Source organism: Rhineura floridana, chromosome 2 (assembly GCF_030035675.1).
Source record: "Rhineura floridana isolate rRhiFlo1 chromosome 2, rRhiFlo1.hap2, whole genome shotgun sequence".
In the NCBI taxonomy this organism is placed as follows: domain Eukaryota; kingdom Metazoa; phylum Chordata; class Lepidosauria; order Squamata; family Rhineuridae; genus Rhineura; species Rhineura floridana.
In genome coordinates this window covers 168494030-168520333 of record NC_084481.1, presented here as the reverse complement: position 1 = coordinate 168520333, position 26304 = coordinate 168494030, and the positions used below count along the sequence as shown (strand labels likewise).

The window sequence follows — 26304 nt, the reverse complement described above, 5'->3', positions numbered from 1 at the left end:
CCACTCGTTGGTGCCTGTCAGAGAGATAGGATCGGAACCACTGTAGCACAGTGCCCCCGATTTCCAATCTCTCCAGGCGATCCAAAAGGATACCGTGGTCGACGGTATCAAAAGCCGCAGAGATCCAGGAGGATGAGGAATGAGTATTCACCCCTATCCAACGCCCTCCTCAAATCATCCACCAGGGCGACCAAGGCTGTTTCAGTTCCATGTCCAGTCCTGAAGCCCGATTGGAATGGATCTAAATAATCCGCTTCCTCCAAGTGTGTTAGGCAACAGAAGGATTCCTCCGGCCCCCACCCTACTTCAAAAGGTTATACCACAACAAATCTGTTAGCTTAAGGTGCCATGACTCTTGCTACAACTGATTAACACGGCAACCTCTCTGGAATGTATATCTTTTTGCCCAGGCTTTCCCTGACTTGTAAGATGGCTCCCTGTTTTATACACCTTAACTCACTGAAATTTTGTTTTATTTGCTTTTATACTGCTGAATTGGTTTTAGGTTGTATTTTTGTTTTAATTGTTTTTTTTATATTGTATACCACTTAACAGATTTTTAAAATATTAAGTGATTAATAAATGCTTTTAAATAAATAAAATAATAACACTTTGCCACACACACCCCAACAAAGAAACCTACATTCTGTATCAAACTCATATTCTGTGCCCAAAAGCAGGATTCTGTGACCTGTACAAATAATGCAGGTTAGCATATGTTCATGTTGCATAATTTACTCTGCCTTTGCTAGCAGGAGAAAAGGACAAACAGGGACAGGAGCGGAATGAAAGAATACACATAGCCCCGTCAGTCTAACAAGGCTCCTTCGGCTGCCCAGAGAACAACAGTATAGCATCACAGACTAGTGTCCTCAGCTTGTTGATCTGCAGCAGCAATAACATATCTGGGAACAGATATTACCTGAGCATTTCCCAGAGGTGCTGCATGGCTGGCTGGCTAAGGAGAGGCAGCAGCACTACAGATGTTAGATGCTCCACTTCCTCTAAGGAGTCAATGGGGTTTACAGATGGCTGTGGAGAAAATGGAAAAAAAGGTTTTTATGAAGACATTTAAATGAAGTCAACAATTTATATCCGACCTAAGTCGGATCTATTCATTTTCTTTTTTTTTTAATTCAAGATGCTGCAGACAGTGGTTTTGCTTCATGCTAATGTTCGTAACTATGATTTATTGTGCATGAGCAATGCCTATGGATGTTTTATTAAAGAACAGAAGTACAAGGTGTGCTGTCTGATGAGAACAGGGTCTATGGTGTTGAGGACTAATACAGCTGCCCTTATGCATCAAGTTGGACAGCTAAAGAGTCTCATCAAAGTCCCTGCAAGTTAAAGAGATCAACCACTTAGAATGACTACTTTTTGTATACAGGATCAGCAACTGATCAAGTGTGCCAAGATGTACTGAACAGAAGAAACTGTTCTTTCCTGTTCACACTCCAGAGTTGATTAGGAAAGTGCTTCCACTGTCTCCTACCCCACAGGAATTCTCCTTACCTGTGCTGTAGGGAAGACAGCAGACAAAACACAGAATCATATAGATGCACATTGTACTCCTCCAGCTTGATGCTGGTCCAAGCTATGGATGAATGGCAAAAGTGCTCTCACACAGGCCTGGTTTGCACATAATGCTAACCCATGGTTTCTTTGGCCTAACTATGGCTTGTTTGAACACAGCTCAGCAGTCTAAATGTGGTTTGTTTTTTGGCAACAAACCAGTGTTTGCAAAGGTCTCCGTTTTAGGTTTAAAAACAATAGAGAATAAAAACTTGTATTGAGGGGTTTTTTTGTACTGTTTCCAAAACTATTTTTAGTTGTTTTATGGCATGTAAATCACCTTGAGATTCATGTAGAAGGAGATTCATAAATTAATAAAATGAATGCATAAATGTGAAGCTTATAATTCATGGCTTGTTTTAACTATAGTTTGGTGTTATGTCCAAACCAAAGAGCCGTTTATTTCGCCACCCCATCCCAGATGCTTACCAAACTACACAAGTATGAGGCAAGAAGAGCTGGAAAATAAATCAAACCCACGACTTGTTTGCTTGTTGGTGAGTTGACTCGTGACTTGTTGGACAAACAATAGGTTAGTGTCCTATGTGAATGCAGCTACAGAATGCATATGGCTCTGGCTGTCATCAGGGCTCAGACTAAAACATTCTGTATAAACAATGACAGAATTATTTTCATTTGCTTGGTGATTTTTTTTTAGAACTTTTTGACTGGTAGTTGCTTTGAGAAAGGTTCTGAAGATCATTTCAACATGGGCTGAAAACTACAGGTTAAGTCTGCTAAATCTTTACCACTCAGAAAGTTTGACACTTTTGATGCTCTCTCATTGCTATGAGTAGGGAAGATACATTAAACTGATCCTGCCCAGTCTTCTCAGTAAGGGATGAAGAGAAATTCCCTGATATATAACTGTGGCATCATAGGATGACTTTAAAAAATGTTAAATGAGCAGAAGAGGTTCGTTGCAGGTGTTAATTCACTTAACACTGTCATCTTAACATTGTTGTCACCAGTTACTGCTGTTGTGAAAGGTCACTGTGCTTATTTGCATACATTTCAGTTCTAAATGAATTGTCAGACTGTACTTCTTGAATTTCATTGCCATTTAATGCCAACCTTAACTTTTCCCTTCACACCCATGTGTACATATACTGCCAACTAAGGATTACATGCACTTCATGCATCTGTTGAAGTGGACTCTAGTTCATGGAAGTTCATATCATAATAAATTTTTCAGTGCCACAAGACTTTGTTGTTCTCACTGGAATCCATCCTAAGGCTGCAGCATATATAACTGCATACATTTCCCATACAAAGATGGGAATTTTACTTTGCAAAAAGCCTTGGCAAATTATGAGACTGAAAGTCACTTAAGTTAATTCAAGCTTCCTTTGGGTTTAACAAAGGAGTCCAGAAGATAGACACCTACACCATTTCAGACTGCGGCACTTACTTCCCTGGCACGTACACCAAGCCATGTTCAGACAGACAGTTGCACTGGCCAATAAGATATCAACTCACAAGACACATACAGAGACACTGCTTTGTTTTCACAGGTCTCACCTGTTGATTACAGTTACTGTAATAGACTGCCATGTAAAGGACATAGGCTGTTGTAAGGGGCTGCAGTGTCTGCCAGGTATCCAGCTGAGATATCTGTTTAAGGCATCCTTTTAACTGAGTTTCAATGATGGGTCTGAAGCCTGACACTTGATTCCAGGTGACTGATGGAGGCGGAATCTGGTCACCACCTTCTGGATCATTCCTGAAACATAACAGAAAGGTGAGTGATGATGAGGAAACGTAAGGCTCAAACCACAAATGTAAACTGCCAAAGAGGCCTAAAATACTTAATGAGGAATGTGAATGAAACTCTGTGGAACATGTTTTAGAATGCTTTAATTGCTGCCCAGTTTTACTATATAATATTCTGTTGAAAGGTGGTAGATATTCCAAATAAAGTAAATAAACTTTAATTAGAGTATCATATATGCCCATTCTATAAATAGATGGCTTCACCAGTTAAATTGGTATCTTGCCCAAAACTTTTTAATTTTATTATTTAACTTATTATTTATTACATTTATATCCCACCTTTCCTCCAAGGAGCCCAAGGTGGCATGCACAGTTCTTCCATGTTGTATCCTCACAACAAACCTGCTGGGTAGGTTAGATGAAGGTCACCCAGTGAGCTTCATGGATTAAGGGGGAATTGAACTCTTAACAATATTTACATGCCACCCAATAACCCAAGTTCTCTGGGCTACTAACAAAAAAAAAAAAACATAAAGCACAGAATAAAATAAATGTAACAACAAAAAATCACTCAGTGTTCTAGCATAAACGGAAAACACAACATTAAAGCCAAAAGCTCTACTTCTGAGTGAGAGTTGAAATTTCTTTGCTCCAAATAATTGGAAGAGGGGAAGTGGGAAAGCAAAAGAAATAAGAATTTAATTGAATAAAAGGGAAGAGAATTTCAGAGATTAGAATTCCTCCTTCTAGGGGTTGTGGCATCAGTCAGTCTTCTAAACTTGCCCACTCATTCTCAGGAATGGCTCATCCCACCACAGGAGTCTTCTCCAACTTTGGGTCCCCAAGAAGTTGTGGGCTATAACTCCCATCATACAGAACCAAAGACTTGGCTCACTAAAGTTACAAAGGCGCATATGGTGGTTGCCAAGGTTTGTACAAGTAGGAGACATCAGACAGGGTTCAGCTGTGCAGTCACTGAATACTGGTCAAAAGTAATGGATGACCAATCAAATTTGCCAGAAACCAGACAGTGATGATGTGACAATGATGCGTGCTCTCTCTCTCTCTCTCTCTCTCTCACACACACACACACTATATATATAATCACTTACAAACTTGACTTGCTCTTACACTAGAGCAAAAGGGGGGCTCACCTTGCTACTGCTTCCTGCAAGACTTGAATGCACTTGCCTCTGCCTTGCCTTCACCTAACCTTTTGCCTTGCTTGATCATCAGCACTGCTTTGCCTCACACCTGTTTGAAGTACCCACTAGTGCGTCCTTTGTAGACGTCCCTCTTGCATGTATTCTCTCCGTAGAAAAGTTTACCTCCATCCCAACATGCTAGGTTTCAAGAAAAAATTGAAGATCTTTTAACTAAAAGCAGGCCTTTATGGATTAGGCCACTGTGTCATGGCCCCGTCAGAGGACTCCTCAGATGAGGACGACTCGGGAGTAACAGCAGCAGGCCCAGGAGCAGCAGGAGACACGGAGGAGCCTCCTGAGAATCCAGCTCCTTCTGCCCCTCAGCTGCAGAGCACCCCAGGGACAGCAGAGGCCCTGCAGCCAGACACAGACAGTGAACAGGATACTCCCCCCTCACCTGCAGAACGTAGACAGCAGAAGGTCAGGCAGAAGAGAGGCAGGCCTGTCTCCTTAAGGCCCAAATGCTGAGGGCTCACACCTGCTGTCCATCCTGCTCTTTATAAGGCACACCTTGGCTGCAGCTTGTTGCTGACTGCAACGTCATGCGTGGCTTTGTGTAGACCTAGTTTCCCTGCAGCATCTCTTTGACTGACCTCCTTGGCAATTGATCCCGGACCTCCACTGACCTCGCTTCTGGACTTCTGACTCGGCAAGTACGCTTTGGATAGGCCTGGCAGATTTACAACCCGACTGCTGGCTAAGGACTTTCCTTCCCTGCCAAAGACCCAGGAATTTCCAGCCCCCCGACACTGCTGATACAGTGTAGAGCTGACAGTTTGCAGTCAGCCCAAACAAAGCAAGCAACAAAGGAGTGGGGGAAGTGCTGACCATGGAGCAACTCCAGCAGGAAAACTTGCTCCTGCGCTCACAAGTAGACCAGCTGCTGTTGGCCGTCCAAGGCTTGCAAACCCAGCTAGCAGCAGCCCCACCCCCTCTCCCTACAAGGAGAGCCAAGTGCCCTGTGACTCTCCCAGAGAAATTTACTGGGGCTTCCGACCAGCTCTCAGCCTTCTTGGCCCAGGCCCAGCTCTTCATGGAGTTACGCCCAGAGGCCTTCCCAGATGATAAGACCCGGATGGGATTCTTGATTAACCTCTGCACCGGGACGGCAGCTAGATGGGCCACAACCCTGCTCCTCGAGTGGAGCCCCGTGCTCAACGACCTAGCCGCCTTCACCAGAGAACTGAAGGCTATGTTCGAGGACCCAGTCCAATCTGCCACAGCCAAAAGCCGGGTACGCAGGCTGCGGCAAGGCCGACGCCCCTTGGGGGAATATGTAACAGACTTTCGTCTATTGCAACAAACCCTGGGCTGGAACGAAGCCGCTCTCATGGACCAGTTTCAGGAGGGGCTGTGGGATGAGCTTCTGGATGAGCTAGCTAGGGTGGAGCGCCCTGGAACCCTGCAAGCCCTCATACGCCTGTGTCTCCAGATTGACGGGAGGCTGGAAAGCAGGCGTGCTGCCAACCGACCCCGGCCAGTCTACAGAGCATCAGCCCCAGTGGCTGGGCCCTTGGAGCCTGTCGGCAAGGACCCTACACCCCCGGCAGAACCGATGCAGCTGGGAGGGGCTCGGCCACGTCTCTCTGCGGCCGAAAAGCTGCAACGCCGGCAACAGGGCCTCTGCCTGTATTGCGGGGCCCCGGGACATTTTGCAGCCCAGTGTTCCGCGAAACGACCCACAGCCCCTGCCTTGGGAAACGCCCATGCCCCGGCCTTCACAGGCCCCTGAGCCGGGGCAACCTCATGGTTCAAGGGGCCTGCCACCTCAGTTCCTCACCGCCCAAGCATCTGACTGTGTTGATCGCACTGACAGTCCCCGGAAGGGGGACCCTACAAGTATCCGCCATGCTGGACTCAGGATCCACCAGCAATTTTATGGATGTGTCCTTTGCCAAGCTCCACCGGGTTCCTAGTCAACCCATTCACCGCCCCCTCCTGGTGGAGACTATTGATGGCCGGCTTCTCGCCTCGGGCCCTGTAGTACAGGAGACAGTGCTGCTCGACATGGCCCTGGGGGAGCACGAGGAAAGCCTCCAGTTCTACCTGGCTGCCACACCCCACTTCCCGGTCGTGCTGGGCCTGGCATGGCTCCAGCGGCATGACCCCATCATCCAGTGGTCCACGGGCCGACTGACCCTCGGATCCCCCTATTGCCAAGCCAACTGCTGGAGGCCGAAGGAGCGCATCCTGATGACCCAGGAGGCAAGCTCCGTGCCCGAGGCCTTACCGGAACAGTACCGGGAGTTCACGGATGTGTTTGAGAAGCAAGAGGCAGACCAGTTGCCGCCCCATTGTCCTTACGACTGTCCCATTGATCTGCTCCCCGGAGCCAAGATTCCCGTGGGCCGGCTATATTCCCTGTCAGAACCTGAACTGGCAGCCCTCAGAGAGTTCCTCGACAAGAACCTGCGCCGAGGGTTCATTCGCCCTTCCACGTCCCCTGCAGCCGCCCCTGTCCTCTTTGTCAAAAAGAAATGTGGGGAACTCCGGCTGTGCAATGACTACCGCGCCCTCAACCAGATTACAGTTCGGAATCGCTACCCTCTGCCCCTGATCCCAGAACTGCTAGAGCGGCTGCGGGGCGCTCGCATTTTCACCAAACTAGACCTGAGAGGGGCCTACAACCTGGTGCGTATGCGGGAGGGCGATGAGTGGAAGACGGCCTTCCGCACCCGTTATGGGCACTTTGAGTACACCGTGATGCCGTTTGGCTTGTGCAACGCTCCTGCCGTCTTCCAGCACTTCATGAACGACATCTTCCAGGACCTCCTAGACCGCTTCCTGGTGATCTACTTGGATGACATCCTGATCTACTCGCGGAACCCCTCGGAACATAAGGAGCACGTTCGAGCGGTGCTGCAGCGCCTGCGGGAGCACCGCCTCTTCGCCAAGCTCGAAAAATGCGCCTTTGACCTCACGACCGTGGATTTCCTAGGCCATCGGATCTCGCCCTCGGGTATCCAGATGGACCCCGCCAAAATTGAGACCATCCTCCACTGGGCAGCTCCGCGAAGCCCCAAAGATGTGCAGCGCTTCTTGGGCTTCGCCAACTATTACCGCCGGTTCATCTCCCACTTCTCCGAACTCACCACGCCCATATCAGAACTGCTTCGAGGCAAAGAGAAGTTTGTTTGGACCGAGGCCGCTCAACAGGCCTTCCGGCGCCTCCAACACGCCTTCACATCTGAACCCATCCTCCAGCAACCCGACCCTACCTTACATAGTGGAGGCCGATGCATCGGATAAGGCAGTGGCAGCGGTCCTACTTCAGCCGGTGGGGAGCAAGCAGTCCCTGCTCCCCTGTGCGTTCCACTCCCGGAAACTCAACACTTCGGAACAGAACTACACCATTTGGGAGAAGGAGTTACTGGCCATCAAAGTAGCCTTCGAGACCTGGCGTCATCTCCTGGAAGGGGCACGCCATCCGGTCCAGGTACGAACAGACCACCGAAATCTGGAGCACCTGCAAAGCGCCCGACGGCTGAACCAACGCCAGATCCAGTGGTCCCTGTTTTTCTCCCGGTTCCAGTTCACAGTCACCTACCTCCCTGGCCGCCGAAACACCCTAGCAGACGCACTCTCTCGCAAGCCAGAATACCGAGCCGAGCAGGTCGATCGCCCCCTTTGCCCAATTCTTCGCCCAGAGAACTTCGCCGCTACCCACCAGCCACAACCCCTCCTGGACCGGGTGCAGGAACAGCAGCAAAAGGACCCCTACGCCCTGGCCCAGCAGCGAGAGCTCCAGTCAGGGATGCCCGCCCGGGACAGCCCCTTTTCCTTGCAGCAGGGCCTCTTGTATCACCGGAACCGGTTGTACGTTACCCCGGGAGCTCTGCGGGGAGAGGTGCTCCACCTCTGCCATGACAGCCAGCCTGCAGGGCATTTTGGAACGTATAAAACCCTCCACCTGGTCCTACGGGATTTCTGGTGTCCCCGGGTCCAAGCGGACGTCAAGGACTATGTAGCGGCCTGTGATACCTGCCAGCGAGCCAAGAACCACCCCGGCAAGCCCCCGGGGCTCCTGCTCCCACTGCCTACCCCCCCCGGGCCCTGGCGCTCGGTCTCCCTGGATTTTATCACGGACTTACCGGCCTCCCGGGGAATGACCACCATCCTCGTAGTCGTAGACCTGTTCACCAAGATGGCCCATTTCCTCCCCTGTGCTGGCCTACCCTCTGCCCCAGAAACTGCACAACTGTTCTTGACCCACGTTTTCCGGTTACACGGCCTCCCCAACCACCTGATCTCTGACTGAGGAGCCCAGTTCACCGCCCGGTTCTGGCAGGCCCTGTTTCGGGCCCTGAACGTCCAGATCCACTTGTCCTCCGCCCACCACCCTCAATCAGATGGACAAACTGAACGCACCAACGCCACCGTTGAACAATACCTGCGGTGTTACACCTGCTTCCAACAGGACAATTGGGTGGATCTGTTACCGCTGGCGGAGTTCGCGTATAATAACTCCGTGCTTGCCTCCACGCGCCAGACCCCGTTCTTTGCCTCCTACGGCTACCACCCCCGATTCTTCCCCTCAGTGCGACCCCCGTCGCCGGTCCCCGCTGCGGATGTCATGCTGCAGGAGTTGCAAGCCGTGCAGGCAGCCCTGAAGGAGCAGCTGGAGCAGGCCAAGGACGCGTATAAGCGCTTTGCTGACTGCCACCGCCAACCAGGCCCGCCGCTGAAGGTAGGCGACCGGGTATGGCTCTCAACCAAATTCCTGCGTTCACAACGGCCGTCTCACAAGCTGGAGGCTCGGAATGCAGGTCCCTTCCGGATCACCCAGCAAATTAACCCGGTGGCATTCCGGCTCCAACTCCCTGCCTCCTTCCGCATTCACCCTGTCTTCCATAGATCACTGCTGACTCCCGCTCTCCCACCTCACCCCTTGGGTAGTCAACCACGGCCCCCACCAACGATACAAGTCAACAGGGAAGAGGAATTCGAAGTGGCGCAGATCCTGGACTCCCGGAGGCATCGGGGCTGCCTCCAGTACCTCATAGACTGGCAGGGGTACGGCCCTGAGGAACGCTCATGGGAAGATGCGGCGCAGGTGCATGCCCCTCGTCTGGTCCGGCGCTTCCACCAGCGCTACCCGGATAAGCCGGGCCCTGGCGGGAGGCGGAGGGTTGGTCGTGGGGCGGGGGATAGTGTCATGGCCCCGTCAGAGGACTCCTCAGATGAGGACGACTCGGGAGTAACAGCAGCGGACCCAGGAGCAGCAGACTCAGAAGGAGAGACGGAGGAGCCTCCTGAGAATCCAGCTCCTTCTGCCCCTCAGCTGCAGAGCACCCCAGGGACAGCAGAGGCCCTGCAGCCAGACACAGACAGTGAACAGGATACTCCCCCCTCACCTGCAGAACGTAGACAGCAGAAGAGAGGCAGGCCTGTCTCCTTAAGGCCCAAACGCTGAGGGCTCACACCTGCTGTCCATCCTGCTCTTTATAAGGCACACCTTGGCTGCACCTTGTTGCTGACTGCAACGTCATGCGTGGCTTTGTGTAGACCTAGTTTCCCTGCAGCACCTCTTTGACTGACCTCCTTGGCAATTGATCCTGGACCTCCACTGACCTCGCTTCTGGACTTCTGACTCGGCAAGTACGCTTTGGATAGGCCTGGCAGATTTACAACCCGACTGCTGGCTAAGGACTTTCCTTCCCCGCCAAAGACCCAGGAATTTCCAGCCCCCCCTGACACTGCTGATGCAGTGTAGAGCTGACACACTGGCTGATTTAGGGTATCTAAAAGGAGTTAGTTTTAGCAAATGATTAGTGGTTGTTTGGCTGGAGAAGATTCATCAATTGCAATTTTAATATTTGTCTGTTTATTGCCTATTTATTAGCATTGTAATATTTTCATTGCTTTTTGGTGAGCTAAGTGTGAAATAAGCAGAATAAAAATTAAAATAAACACAGGAAATGGTTAAAGCCCTTGGCTGATCAAAGACTAAGAGCTGCTTCACACATGCACATATATCACTTGATTTCTAATGGCCAATTATATGAATTGATGCCACTGAAAATTATTGGGCTGAATCTAATTGCTTGTAGAAAGGCTTTTGATCCAGGGGATGTCACCACACACGGCCAGCGCCAAAGGCCAGCCAGGTCGGACCCATGGGGCCCAGAGGGGCCCCTCCTTAAGGCAGGTGGGTAGTGCTCTCATTTCATGATCTGCAACAGTGTCGGCTCCCCACCCTGCCACAGATCACAGAGAGGGAGCTCCCAGGCACCTCTCCTACAACTGTGCAGGTCTGCAACACCTGCCTGCATCCCCCACCTACCTCTCCCATTCTGGTGAATGCTGGCTGTACTGTGCGCACATGCCTGCCATCAACCAAGATGGCGGCCAAGGCTTCCCTAAGTGTATGCATGCCATCAAACAAGATGGCGACAGGGGCATCAGCTCCTTAGGGAAGCCAATGCTGCCATCTTGGTTGATGGCAGGCATGTACCAGCAGAGCGGCCAGCATTCACCACAGCAAGAGAGGTAGGTGGCATATGCGGGTGGATGCCGTGGGCCCGGGGCAGGCTGGTGCCCAAGGGCTCAGTCATACCTGGCGCCGGCCCTACCACCACAAACAAAATGGTGAGGTGATTTTCATCAATCTCTCCTGCAAGCTACTACATCACCTCCAATTCTGGAGGGTCCCCCAAACTTCTGAAGCAGTGTAACTGAGGGTGCTAAAAGGGAAAGGGGGAAGTTAGGGGGGAAACCCACACACCTTCCTCTTCCATTAGCAGAGGCATCCAAAGTTTTAAAAGCTCTTCCACAAGCAGAAAGGCACAATGTGATTCAACCCATTATGCTTGCAGTGATAGAGTTCCATCTGTAAGATCAGATTCGCGATGTCTCCTTCATACATGCAAGCCAAATTCACACAGAAAAGCAATCTTACTGCAACAGCATTTTCCTCTGCTGCTGGACACACCAATCAAACCAAGTAAAGTGGCTAGCAAAGGATTTTTACTTGGTCTGCCCCTGCAATCTACCAATCCCATTTGTTTTCCTTCAAAATGCTCCCACACTTGCCCCAGTCACATCAGATCAGCCTACTGCTCTGTCACAAAGCCAAGTATTTATTTACACCCACCCAAATGATTATCTTCTCACTATCAACCTCCACTTCAAGAGCAAGAATTGACACTGACATTTGTTGGACTCAGCATTGAATTCCTGAGGAATCCCACCACAAACTGCTCTTCAACAAAGTCTAATTATGTCCTCCCACTCATCATATGAAGAGGAAAAAGAAAATGGGAGGAAAAGCAATACAAAAATAGGGTATAATAGGCCACACACTGGGAAGACGAGAATTCCTCTCAAAAGGAAAATTAATGAGACACTGGTAGGTTGAAAAGACTTTGATGGTCATGTAATGGCTTCACAACATCAGTAGCCACAGTGACCAATTTTTTACTGGGACGCCATCCCCACCCTTATAAATACCTTGCTCACAATTAAAAAAACTAAAGGAGTTTTGTCACAATTCTCATCACCACCAGAAGACAAAGACAACTGTTATGGCAGGGATGGGAGACCTGTGGCCCACCAGATGATATCAGACTACAGCTCCCATCATCCCTGGCCATGAACCATGCTGGCTGGGGCTCATGGGAGCTGCAGTCCAACAACATCTGGAGGCCTGCAGGTTCTTCCATCCTTATATCATGGGAACAAGTGCAAACATACAAAAAAACTGGAGAAGAATTGCCTTGTCTATATGCATGGATGCATCTCTGCAAATAAGTTCTTGATGAGAAGGTTCCAAGAGGAAGGTATGAGGCCAGGATATTTCAAGGAACACTTCTTATAATCCCACCCTCCCACTGCATTCAGGATCAGGGGCCCTGCTATGCTATGCACCTCACTACCCTCAGGACACACAAGACCTTTCCCATTGCAGTACCCAGGTTGTGGAACTTCCTCCCTACAGAGATTCATTGGGCTCCATCTCTTTTCAATTTTAGACAAGCTGTTATTTTGTTTAGCTTTTTATTCGGTTTGAAGTTCTATCTCCCCTATTGATTATGCTTTGACTGTTTCATCCCGTTCCTAGCTTTGTTGTATTTAAATTCACTTTCTTGTTTGATTGAGGGGAGTGTGTGACTTTTGGGTGACAGAAAGCGACATATAAATAAAGCCTGATGAAGAGTAGAGTGCAAGTCTTTCTCCAAAGCTGACTAAACACTGGTTAGTGCACACAATCGTGCCTACCATGTGGCAGCCTGGGCTGCAAAGAAGATGCACTGCATCCTCCAGTAGCCATCCAGCAGAGTTATTCTGAATGGTTCAGAGATTACTGACTCCCAGTGTGGGAGGGGCCTCTGGAGCATTTGAGGACCTGTTGTGACCAACTGGCTACACTGAGGATAAAATCGCTCAACTTCAGATTGACCTCAACTCTGCTGTTGCAGTTTCAGATGAAATGCCTAATGCTGGAGTCAGTGATGTGTTGTGGGATCAGTTTCAGCTTATGTAGTCACCTGATGTGGACAAGGTGCTGGCAGCTTACATGTCTGACCACATGCCTTCTTGATCCCTGTTCGTCCTGGCTTATTAAGTCTAGCAGAGAGGGTTTGACTGGTTGGGTCTAGAGTTTGGGTAATGCTTCACTGCATCAGGGGGTGGTCCCTGAAAGAGGCAGTGGTGAGGCCACTCCTAAAGAAACCGACCCTGAACCCTTTGAACTGGAATATCTATTAACCAGTTGCAAATACACCCTTCTTGGGGAAGGTGGTGGAGACAGTAGTGGTGGGACAGCTACAATTATTCTTGGATGACACTGATTTTTTAGATCCTTTCCAATCTTAGTTCAGGCCTGGCCATGGGACTGAGTCAGCCTTGGTTGCCCTGATGGATGACCTTTACACAGAATAGGACAGGAGGAGCACTCCTACTTCTTGGTCTCTCTGCAGCTTTTGATGCTGCTGACCATGGTAATCCCTTGGACTGGCTTCATAGAATGAGAATTGGGGGCACCATGTTATGGTAGCTCCACTCCTACCTGCAGGACAGAGTCCTGAGACTTAGCACTGGGTGATTGTCTTTTGGCTCCCTGGCAGCTGTGCTGTGGGGTGCCGCAGGGTACCATTTTATCCCCAGTGCTATTTAATATCTATGTGAAGCTGTTGGGCAAGGTCATTAGGAGTTTTAGAGTGAGGTGTCATCAGTATGCTGATGACACTCAGCTCTACTTCTCCATAACATCCAAATCAGGAGAGGCTGTGCAGGCCCTGTACTGGTGCCTGGACATAGGATGGATGAAGAAAAATAAGCTAAGCCTGAATTGTGGCAAGACTGAGGCACTGTGGTTGAGTGGTTCCCATGTATGAGAAATTGATCAATTGCCTGCCTTTGACATGGTTGCACTTTCCTGAAGAACCAAGAACACAATTTAGGGGTGCTTCTGGACCCAGCTTTGTCACTGGAGGCCCAGGTAATCTCAGTGGCTAGAAGTACCTTTTATCAGCTGCTCTTTTTAAAACAATTATGACAGTTCCTAGACAAGGAGAGCTTGATCACAGCAGCTGAAGCATTGGCGACTTCAAGACTGAATTACTGCAATGCACTCTATGTGAGACTGCCCTTGCCCTTGACCCAGAAACTTCAGCTAGTGCAGGATGCTGCACCCACACTGCTGACAGGAGTGAGAGCTGGAAGAGCACAATTGGGCTAGATGATCTATCTACTCAAACATTACATGTACTTTGTTATGTTTGAAATGGCTATCAATCATAGGACATGGTTAAAAACTTCCATATATATCAATACAATTCCTTGTGCTGGGTCTTTCTAATAAATATAAGTATAATACACATAAAATGACTAGCACTCATAAAACCATGTACAGAATCATAGAACAGTAGACTTGGAAGGGGCCTACAAGGCCATCGAGTACAACCCCCTGCTCATATTTTACCTGTATAAAGTATCCATGTATAACAATAAAATGTCTTTGTGCTGAACATATCCCATTCGCGTTTCAACCTATACAGGTCTTCAGTGGCAGCTATAAATTACTTGCTTATCTGTTTCTATGGGTTTGTTTGTTTATTTGTTTGTTTATTTATTGTACTTATATACCGCCCCATAGCCGACGCTCTCTGGGCTGTTTACAGTAACTAAAAACGTTAAAACAAATATACAAATTTAAAAGCACATCTTTTAAAAACAATTTAAAACACAATTTAAAAATTTAAAAAACATGCTAAAATGCCTGGAAGAGGAAAGGCTTGACCTGGTGCCAAAAAAAACCCAGTGTTGGCGCCAGGCAAACCTCGTCAGGGAGATCATTCCATAATTTGGGGGCCACCACTGAGAAGGCCCTTTCCCTTGTTGCCAGACTCCCAGCTTCCCTTGGAGTAGGCACCCAGAGGAGGGCCTTTGATCTTGAACATACTGTACAGGTGGGTTTGTATCGGGAGAGGCATTCCATCAGGTATTCTGGTTCCAAGCCATGTAAGGCTTTATAGGTCAAAACCAGCACCTTGAATCGAGCTCGGATACAAACAGGCAGCCAATGCAAATGGGCCAGAATCGGTTATATATGTTCGGACCGTCTGGTCCCTGTTACCAATCTGGCCGCTGCATTTTGCACAAGCTGCAGTTTCCGAACCGTCTTCAAAGGCAGCCCCATGTAGAGTGCATTGCAGTAAACTAATTTGGAGGTTACCAGAGCATGGACAACTGAAGCCAGGTTCTCCCTGTCCAGATAGGGACGTAGTTGAGCCACTAACCGAAGTTGGTAGAAGGCACTTTGTGCCACCGAGGCTACCTGAGCCTCAAGTGACAGAGATGGTTCTAGGAGAACCCCCAAGCTATGAACCTGCTCCTTCAGGGGGAGTGCAACCCCATCCAGGACAGGTTGGACATCCACCATCTGGTCACAAGAACCACCCAATAGCAGCATCTCAGTCTTGTCTGGATTGAGCCCTCATCCAGTCCATTGTCGCAGCCAGGCACCGGTTCAGCACATTGACAGCCTCACCTGAAGAAGATGAAAAGGAGAAATAGAGCTGCATGTCATCAGCATACTGAAGGCAACATACTCCAAAGCTCCGGATGACTGCACCCAACCGTTTCATGTAGATGTTGAACAGCATGGGGTACAGAACTGACCCCTGCAGAACCCCATACTGGAGAGTCCAGGGTGCCGAGCAATGTTCCCCAAGCATCACCTTCTGGAGCCGACCTGCCAAGTAGGAGCGGAACCACCACCCCATGCAGTACCTCCCACTCCCAACTCAGCCAGTCTCCCCAGAAGGATACCATGGTTGATGGTATCGAAAGCCGCTGAGAGATCAAGGAGAATCAACAGAGTCACACTCCCCCTGTCTCTCTCCCGACAAAGGTCATCATACAGGGTGACCAAGGCTGTTTCCGTGCCAAAACCAGACCTGAAACCCGACTGAAATGGATCCAGATAATCGGTCTCATTCAAGAGCGTCTGGAGGTGGCCCGCAACCACTCATTCAAGGCCCAAGAATGGAAGATTTGCTACCGGCCTATAGTTATTAAGATTTTCTGGGTCCAGGGAGGGTCTCTTCAGGAGTGGTCTCGCTACCGCCTCTTTCAGGCAGCCAGGGTCCACCCCCTCTCGCAAAGAGGCATTAATTACTTCTCTGGCCCAGCCGGCTGTTCCATCCCTGCTAGCTTTTATTAGCCAAGAAGGGCAAGGATCCAGCACAGAAGTGGTTGCATGAACCTGTCCAAGCACCTTGTCACCGTCCTCAAGCTGCAGCAACTGAAACTCATCCAAGAAATCGGGACAAGGCTGTGCTCTGGATACCTCGCTTGATTCACCTGCTATAACACTGGAGTCTAAGTTCTGGCGAATGCTAAAGATTTTATCCTGGAAGTGCCTAGCAAATTCATTACAGCGGGCCTCAGATGGTTCTACCATGTCCCTGGAGCCAGAGTGTAATAGCCCCCGGACAATTCTGAAGAGCTTCACTGGGCGGCAGATTGATGATTTGATAGTGGCAGCAAAATATTGTTTTTTTGCTGCCCTCACTGCCCCTAAATACAGCTTACCATAGGCACTTGCCAGTGTATAATTGCATCCACCAGGAGTTCGTCTCCATCTGCACTCAAGCCGTCTCCTATATTGTTTCATTGCGCTCAGCTCTGGGGTATACCATGGAGCCGTACAAGCTCTACACAGAAGAGGGCGCTCAGGAGCAATCATGTCAACCGCCCGGGTCATTTTTGTATTCCACAGTTCGACCAGGGTTTCGACAGGAGCGCCAGCCCTATCAGCCAGAAAATTCCCCAGAGCCCTTTGGAAACCATCCAGATCCATTAGTCTCTGGGGGCGGACCAACTTAATAGGTCCCCCACCCTTGCAGGGGGGAAAAGCTGCTGTAAATCTAAACTTCAGCAAGCAATGATCATGACAGAGGGACTGATGCAAGGCCCCCCACATTCAGATCACCATCTCCATGTCTAGTTACAAAAACCAAGTCTAGAGTATGCCCTGCTACATGTGTTGGGCCAATGGCATATTGGGACAGTCCCATGGTTGTCATGGAGACCATGAAATCCTGAGCCACCCCAGATAAGGTGGCCTCGGCGTGGATGTTGAGATCCCCCAGAACCAACAGTCTGGGGGATCTCAACAGTACACCCGAGACCACCTCCGTCAGCTCAGCTAGGGAATCTATTGGGCAGCGGGGTGGGCGGTACACCAACAGAATCCCCGTCTGTTCCCACTGACCCAACATAAGGTGCAAACACTCCAGACCAGTAGTCACATGGACAGGGTGCTTGCAGAGGGAGATGGAGCTCCTATAGACCTGATGCTGGACCAGGTACCCTGGTAGACATAGCTGGGAGAGACTAACTCCTCCCTGCTTACCCACCCAGGTCTTGGTTATACATGCCAGATCGGCTGCCTCATCCACAATTAAATAGTGAATGAGGGAGATCTTATTGTGCACCGATCTGGCGTTTAGGAGCAGCATCCGGAGGTTTGAGAGCTGGCTGATAGGGCAACCAACAAACCTGCAGGTATGAGGAGGACTGGAACAAGGCACAGCCGTTAACTGCCTGGGCTGCGATCCCCTTACCTGGCAAGTCCTCCTCACAACGCCATATCTCCCTCTACCTGTCACTACACTAATTGGCCCCCCCTCAAATCTCCCCACTTGGCTCTGAGTCCTCTCTCCCAGGCACATGACTCAAGACCCACAAAAAGGCAGGTAAAGCAGATTTTAAAATGGTTTAAATTTGTATACTTGTTTTTAATTGTTGTAAACCACCCAGAGAGCTTCGGCTAAGGGGAAGTATTGAAATGCAATAAATAAATAAATAAATAAATAAATACACAAATAAATAAATAAATAAATAAATAAATAAATAAATGCTGTTGTGCTCCTTTGGCATTCCTAGATCTTGTACACAATAAGTGTGACCTACAGACAAAGTAGAGAACAAATGTAGCCAACTTGCACTCCGCTGAGTCATGTGAACCCACCTTAAAGATATGCTGCTACTGCATCTCTAAAGAGATTCTGCAGAAGATTCCTTTGGGAGGATGGGGGGAGAGACACACACAAAGAAGGACTGGCGAGAGAAGGTGGCTATACCTGCTAAGCTGGGCTTGTAGCTCTGCCCTGCACCCTGCTGTTTGTGTCACTTGAGTAAGCAATGTAACCATGGCTGCAGCTTGCTGGACAGAAAGCTCAAATACAGAGTTGTTCTCCTGAAAATTGCCAACCAACTGGGACAGGGATGGGACCATCTTCATTAGCACAGGATAGAGATCCCTGTAATTTGAGGGAAAGTGGGGGGGGGGAAGAGAATCACAGAACATTGACTAACAGATCAAAATAATTTGTTTATCCCCACAGAAGCCAAAATCCCATGATAAGACTGTGACTGCAGAGAAGGGTTTTTTTTGAGAGACAGTGTGGTGTAGTGGTTAAGGTGTTGGACTATGACCTGGGAGACCAGGGTTCGAATCCCCACACAGCCATGAAGCACCCTGGTTGACCTTGGGCCAGTCACTGCTTCTCAGCCTCAAAGGAAGGCAGTGGTAAGCCCCCTCTGAATACCGCTTACAATGAACACCCTATTCATAGGGTCGCCATAAGTCGGAATCGACTTGAAGGCAGGCCATTTCCATTTTGAAGTTTCGATAAAAGTTAACCAAAAGTTCATTTTAAAAAATGGAAAAGCTTTAATAGAAATAAGGATTTTTCAAACGATTAAAAGATATCACTATTCATCCTTATTTACCTTGATAACACCTTTCTCATTAAAGATAACTAACATCTTATACATTTAAGGCAGCTAGAGCAGTCTATGTCAGAACCTGAAGACAAAAAAAAAAAACCAAGCGCAACTAACTTTACAGAAAATAGTATCATTCATTTTTGGTTTACTTTGGTTGCTGGCTTGAACACAGAATCGGAATTCCACTTGTTAGGGATCAGTTGTCATCCACCATACAAAACTAGCATTTGGATATATATGAACATTTTTGTTACAAAGTGGACCCATTCTGTCTTGTGAAAACCAGCCTGGAGAAGCTGGCTCTTCTGTGGGCTGGAAGTGTCAACAGCTCCCTCTGCTAATGAATGGCGTCAAATCTGCAATCCTCAAATCTGGGCCCTGCTAAAGAAGCCCAGTGACTGATTCCACAGACACTACCTCCATTCTAACCTCTTTCACTCAAGGAACGTGTTAGGAAAGGAGGCTGCCCAACCATTTCAGGGGCAATCACTCTCTGCTTCCTAGATTCTTGTTAAACTGACATCTGCTCTGGTTACTCCCCCGATTGGGATTTTTGGCTTGTTATCCATCTTAAACAAACCCCATTGATCTTATAAGATGTGACCTTCTACATTACTGATTATATGAGAGAGATACACCTCTCTCCCACTAAGTTACTGCAGAAGTTTTTTGATGCTCTTTCCTTTCCTGTATACTGCAAAAGAAAGAATGATCCCCATCCACTGTAATAGGCAGGTAAGGAAACAATGGTAAATCGACCACAATTTCACTATGGTGGGGGCAAGAGGTTACCTTCCTGCCATAGAGGTTTTGACACCACCAGATTCACATCCAAGCTATTAGTTGGAAACCCAGGTAATTAACAATATTTTACAACAGTGCAGTAAGGATTTATCAGGGTAAAACACCATATACTGGAAATGTACCTAAAGAGATCACATGCCTGACCATAGCCGGCGGCCACAGCCCACAAGCGGAAAGCTTCAGTGTTCATCTTTATGGCTTCCTCTATCCTCAGGGAAAGGTCTTTGGGATCTTCAGCTACAAACCGACTCAGCCGACTCTTCATTTCAAACTTACTAAGCTGTGAATAATAAGCAGATGACCGAGTAAAATGGAGGGCTTCAGGAGACGGGAATACATGCTGACACCCAGGGTAATAGGAAGAATACCTAATGATGCTCACTGGCTTAACAGAGCTTTAAAATGGGATTGGACAAATCCATAGGGGACAGATCTGTCAATGGCTCATAGCAACATGGCTATGATCAGAGGTACTGAGCTACTGACAGAGGGAGAGGGCTATTGCCAGCATGCCCTACTTATGGACCTTCTGGATGCATCTAGTTGGCTGCTAGGGGAGGCATGATGCTAGACAATCATAGGGCTGATTCAGCCAGTCTCTATTCTATAGTAGCAGACGGCTTGGTGGGGCAGCACTGCTCATCCGATAGCTAGTCAGTCATGTTGCTGCTGCTTACCAAGAGGGAGAGAGAGCGAGAAGATTGGCATGGTGCAAATACACTGGCAGGAGTGCCGGATTGGCCTGCCAGAGCATTTGCACCACACTGACCTTGCTGCCACATCACTCTTCCCCCTTTACTTCTCAGTAAACAGCAGTGACATGATTAACTAGAGGTCAGATGAGCAGCAGCACCCCAATACACCGTCTGTTACTGCTTAGGTCCCTTGTAACAGCCCTCTGGAAATGAGTGGAAGCAGAGTTAAAAATGATCATCTGCGGCCTTCCTACTACCCACTGCTCTTCCTTGTCATTAGATCCTTCCATCTTAGTCTCTCCCCTTCATCCATTTCCCCCTTGCCCTCTGCAACCTGAGCACTTCCTACTCCTTCCCACCCACCCCCATATAAAGGTTCTTTAGAAAACCTAAAGTTGGAAGGTTTGCCGTACTTATTTCAAGCACGATTTGCTTCCATTGTGCAAAAAATTGAATTTTTGTGTCGATCTATAGATAATACCAACAGAGTGATCAGTAGGCTCTGAGGAAATTGGGTAACCAAACTTATTCTTTTGTTAATTGAATTTTTGCCCCTTTTAATTGGCTGGAGAGACTGTGGCCGATTGCAGCTCTTACCAGCCTGGCAGCTGCATTCCGCCCTCCAGAGGCCAAGACTCTAATCAGCTTCATGGCAGTGGCACAAGGAACTCGATGCAGGCTTGTGAGCAACTGCCCAGGTTCAGCTACTCTTGGGTTCCACTGGGTGGGGATGAATTCTCTGATGACCATCTCAACCAGACGAGGGCAATCCAGGATCTGTAAACAGAAATTAAAGAAAGAATAGCCAGCAGCACAAAGCTACTTGTTTTTCAGTACAGTGATGTAAAATTTAGCCATCTGGCCAAGTATATAAAAAGAACCTGAGAAATTCTATTATCTCCCTTCTTCCTCTTTATTTCTGTTTACTCACATTTTCTGATTCGGAGAACATAGGTACCTACCCAACTGCATGCTTCAGTGGAATGCCTTGCAATGCGAGTGAGGATGTCTAGAATCTCCAGGACAACCAAAGGCACAGGTCGCATTACTTCCAGAATGTATCTCATGCGGTGAAGAATCCTGGTCTTTAGAAGTCCCTTGGAGATAAAAGCAATGACAAAAAATGATGATGTCTGGATTTTCCTTAACTACTAGATGGGATCATCTAGGAGCTTCTGAAACAAGGTAAAGTTATTTCTGTGTTAGAGCTAGAAGTTCAGCAGCTTGCTCAAGACTGTATGCTGACCTCCTCAAGAGAGGTGAAAAGCTAGATGGGGAATCTAAGAGATGGGAGGTTTTCAGAACCCACCCTATTCTTGTGATTGAAATGTGTTTTAATTCTTTTTAATATTGTATTTTAGATTTTGTAACCCTCACCACCACCACTATTATTATTGTTGTTGCTGTTGTTTTTGTTACTATTATTATTGGGGCTTGGAGGCAGAATGTTCCTTGCAAGAACAAGTCATATCTTTGACTTGTCTCTCTGGATTACTGATAAACATAAAAGCTTGAAAAGTATAGGCATATGTGCTCAATGTTAAGCAGTATCACTCCTGGTCTTAAACTTTCCATAGCACATTTGCACATGTAGATTATGGCAATCCCAGAATTTCAAACACCACTGAAACCATTTTATTTAGAGCCACAATCTTTTTCCTTGTATAAATTCTTTTTATTCAGAATATAAAGAATATATGCAGTTCCACAAAAATGACCCACAGGCTGCATTTGGACCCCATGTTAAACCATGGTTTATCTTGACAAGCCTAGCTTCCCTCTGGCTTGAACTCGCCTCACTTCCCTTTTTTCCTCCAGCACAGCTTTGTGGAAGTGATTAAAAGCTTTTGCTTCCATTTTAGATTAACCACATGTCATCCAAACCCTAAACACTAAATCAAGCACGTCACCCAAACCCTAAATTGTGACCATCTTAACCATGGTTTGTTGAAACAAGCCAACTTTCTAAAAAAACATAGCTTGAAGTTGGCTTGTTTCACACAAAGCATCATTAAAATTAACAACAGGCTTGAGTGACATGTCAAATTGAAGATAACCAAAAGTATAATTAAAAGTTTTCAAACTCCTCATGTTTCAAAATGTTAGAGGCCTGCCTGAACCCCTGCCTGAACCAGAAGTCAGGCATTTAGTGTTGCCAGTCCCATGCTATGGAATACTCTTCCAGCAGAGATTTGGCAGGCATCCTCACTTTTGACTTTCAGGTATCTCTTGAAGACATTTTTGTGCCGACAGGCCCATGCAGCTGCTTAAAATGCTTTTGAGTAGCCAGTCATTTTAATGATTGTTTTATTGCTTTTAAATGTTTTCATGTTGCAAAACATCAGGGCGGTGCACAGCAAGAGGGCAGAATATGAATAATTTATCGATAAAAATAAATAAAATTAAAAATGGCTTCACCCAAGGAGGAAAGGGGAGCACACAAAAGCAAGGCTTGCCTAGGCTTGTTCCCATCTTGATAAACCATGCTTTATCATTACATCCCAAACCAGTCACAGTGTTTTTAGGTTTCCAAAAAGAAATTTTTGGAAAAAAATTTCAGAACACATCTGTTTAGCTTTCTTTTGCAATATGTCAATCCACAACATTGCAATATACAACATTGTTCAGTTTCTTCTCAGCGATTGGCATTTTTATCAGATCTTAAGCACTTTACCTCAGAGAAAATATTTTGCTAACTAGTTGTGTTGTTATGTGCTTTCAAATCAATTACGACTAATGGCAACCCTATGAATCAGCGACCTCTAATGGCATCTGTCATGAACCACCCTGTTCAGATTTTGTAAGTTCAGATCTGTGGCTTCCTTTATGGAATCAAGCCATCTCGTTTGGTCTTCCTCTTTTTCTACTCCCTTTTGCTTTTCCCAGCATTATTGTCTTCTCTAGTGAATCATGTCTTCTCATGATGTGTCCAAAATATGATAACCTCAGTTTCATCATATTAGCTTCTAGTGACAGTTCTGGTTTAATTTGTTCTGACACCCAATTATATGTCTTTTTCGCGCTCCATGGTATGCGCAAAGCTCTCCTCCAACACCACATTTCAAATGAGTTGATTTTTCTCTTATCCACTTTTTTCACTGTCCAACTTTCACATCCATACACAGAGATCGAGAATACCATGGGCTGAATGATCCTGACTTTAGTATTCAGTCATACATCTTTGCATTTGAGGACCTTTTCTAGTTCTCTCATAGCTGCCCTCCCCAGTCCTAGCCTTCTTCTGATTTCTTGACTGTTGTCTCCATTTTGGTTAATGACTGTGCCGAGGTATTGATAATTGCCGTTGGAGCATAGACTTGGATGATGGCTATGCTAATAGGTTTCCTGTTTAATCTCATTGATATCACTCGCTCAGACCTTGCATTATAGCTCTTAATTGCTTTTGCTGCATCACTTCTCACTATTAAAGCAACCCCATTTCTTCTTAATTTCTCATTTCCTGCATAAAATATTTTGTAGTTGCCTGATTGAAAATGTCCCATTCTTGTCTATTTTAATTCACTCACACAAAGTATTGTAATGTTGATACGTTCCATTTCTTGCTTGACAATTTCTAACTTTCCCTGGTTTATGCTTCTCACATTCCATGTTCCTATTGTGTGCGTCTTACAACTCCGGACTCTCCTTTCGCATCTGTGTGCATCAGCCTCTGGGCTTCCTTTTGGCTTTGACCCAGCTGCGTCATTAGTCACAGCGCTACTCGTACTTGTCCTTTGTTTTCCCCAGTAGCTTGGTGAGTGCCTTCTGACCTGGGGGTCTCATCTTCCAGCACTATCTCGTGTTGCATTTTGGATACTCTGTTCATAGGCTTTTTGTGGTAAGAGGTATTCAGAGGTGGTTTACCATTGCCTTCCTCTGAGTTTGGATGCATCTTAGTCTGGTGTCTCAGCTTTGACCATTCCGCCTTGGGTGCCCCTGCTAGGAGTCTAGCCTCTTGGTCTAGACTCCTGACGGCATTGCTCTCAGCTTCTCCAACACTCTCAAACCACCACACCACGTTAAGGTGTGCATCCTAAAGGAGGTTAGCAGCAAATAATTAATTCCCTTAAATTAGATAGCTCTCCACTCGTGATGTGGCTCATTAACATAACTGCAAGATGCAAGATGTATGATATTACTTGATCTAACCTATTTTAAACACACAGAGAGAGTTATCTCTTGGTCACATTCACCTCCTTTGCAGTGGGCACTCTACTCCTGCAGCAGCTACAAACAAAATGGAAACCGAGCACTAAAAGTAGCAGAGATCCTGCCAGGTGAATGGAGACAAAGGCAGTGTGCATCTTGCAGGTGGGAACAGAAATCCTGTTTAGATCAACCTTTCCTTTGTAGGCACTATCCTTGATCACTGGTCTGTTGCATCCAACCTTTCAGTCAAACAACTCCTCCCAGAGCTGTGGTATCACCATAAGTAGCATATCTAAGACAAAAGCCCCAGTTTGGCTCCCCAAACTTCCCTTCAGTGTATGACTCAGTAAAGGTTTTAATTGACTGTGTACATTTTTTAAAAAACAGATACTGCTTTATTGGCAAAATTCTGGATGTGACCAGCGGCTTACCTTTACAACATCATATTGTGCCACTTCTGGATCTGGCTTGTTTTCATCCTTTGATTTTCTCTCCAGTGCCTTTTGGGTTAGAGTTTGTTCATCCCAATCATCTTCATCCTCCGTCTCTTTTTCATCCTCATTGTTTGAGATAAAAGGGTAGACAGTCATACCCTGGTACCACGAGAAAGTCTTGTCAAGATACTCCTGAAAGGAAATGAAAAATAAGAAACTAGTTCTTGGTAACCATTGGTGGAAAGAGGAGTAGGGTCTATGGTTCAGTGGGAGAGAATGTCCCAGGTTCATTCCTGGCCATCTTGGGCAGCAAGGCTGGGAAAGAGCCCTCCACTGGGATAAACGGTGTGATTTTCATCACTAGAATGCTACTTCATAAGTTCTAAAGGCATGGATCCAGAATTGCTCTATAAACAGAATAGAATAGAATTCTTCTATAAACAGAAAACATAAAGGATCAGTTTAATGCAAAACACTTAAACATAGGAAGCTGCCTTATTCCAAGTAAGACCATTGGTCCATCTAGCTCAGTACTGTCTACACCAGGGGTGGAGAACCTCAGGCCCAGGGGCCAAATGCAGTCACTGTGCCTCTCTTTCTGGCCCTGAGAACTCTCCCTAAGCCAAGCCCCTCATCAGGCCTGCTCTGTACACTCTTCAAAGCTTTTACCTGGCTGAAATGTCTCCTTGAACGATAATACCACCTCTTGCTTGCCTAGATAGCAAGGATGGAGAGAAATGTGTGGGTGGCTAGAATGTAGACTACTGACACAAAGCTAAGAGTCACATCTATTGCTCCACCCACTTTTGCCTCTGGCCCCACCCACCCCTGGCATAAGACCCCCTCCACCCCAGTAGGTTTCCTATGAGGAGATGTGTCCCTAGGACTGAAAAAGGTTCCCTAGCCTTTCCAGGGTGCCAGACAGGAGTCTTTCCCAGCCCTACCTAGAGATGTTGGGGACTGAACTTAGGATCTTCTGCATGCAAGGCAAATGCTCTACCAATGAGCTACAGCCTTTTCCCAGAAGTTATGGGGAGAAGAGATCCATCGTGGACTAAGGAACTCAAGAGATCTATTCCTACAGGTGGCAACAGTCAAAAGCGTTTTAAATGGATTCATGGGTTCTACATATAGAAACCTCATCATCTGGAGAGACCAGCAGTGCGTGGAGGGCATGGACAGTGGCTGCAATGACATTATCCACTGGGTCATCCAAGGAGAAACGGAGCAGGAAGAGGAAACCAGCATCAAGCAGCACACGCAGGACACTTCCTGTCAGCAAGGAGGCAAACTCTCCTGCCTTGGCCTGAAATTCACAAGACAATTAAGGTCAAGTTAAAGGGAAAAAAGGAAGGTACTTTAGAGAGCAGTAAACAATGCTTTAGAAGAACCCCAACATGACCTTCAGCAGCAGTGGAGCCATTCCAGCATAGCTGTTTCCTTGCTGCTTGGTAACACACTATGTTGGAAGTCCAACATCGCATGGAAGGA

The 26304-nt window shown here is 47.2% G+C and overlaps 1 protein-coding gene across 3 annotated transcripts in view; it reads right to left on the bottom strand.

Annotated features, from left to right (window-relative positions):
* Nucleotides 1–26304, bottom strand: part of RPAP1 (RNA polymerase II associated protein 1) — a 107051-nt gene that overhangs the window by 23760 nt on the left and 56987 nt on the right. For all 3 annotated transcript variants that reach the window (XM_061611375.1, XM_061611373.1, XM_061611374.1), the window contains 8 exons: nt 25952–26119; nt 24811–25005; nt 21193–21327; nt 20828–21007; nt 19658–19815; nt 18083–18262; nt 3097–3298; nt 923–1032 (listed from right to left, as the gene is read on the bottom strand). In XM_061611375.1, coding sequence (XP_061467359.1) covers nt 923–1032; nt 3097–3298; nt 18083–18262; nt 19658–19815; nt 20828–21007; nt 21193–21327; nt 24811–25005; nt 25952–26119 — 1328 coding nt within the window. The remainder of the gene's footprint in view (nt 1–922; nt 1033–3096; nt 3299–18082; nt 18263–19657; nt 19816–20827; nt 21008–21192; nt 21328–24810; nt 25006–25951; nt 26120–26304) is intronic.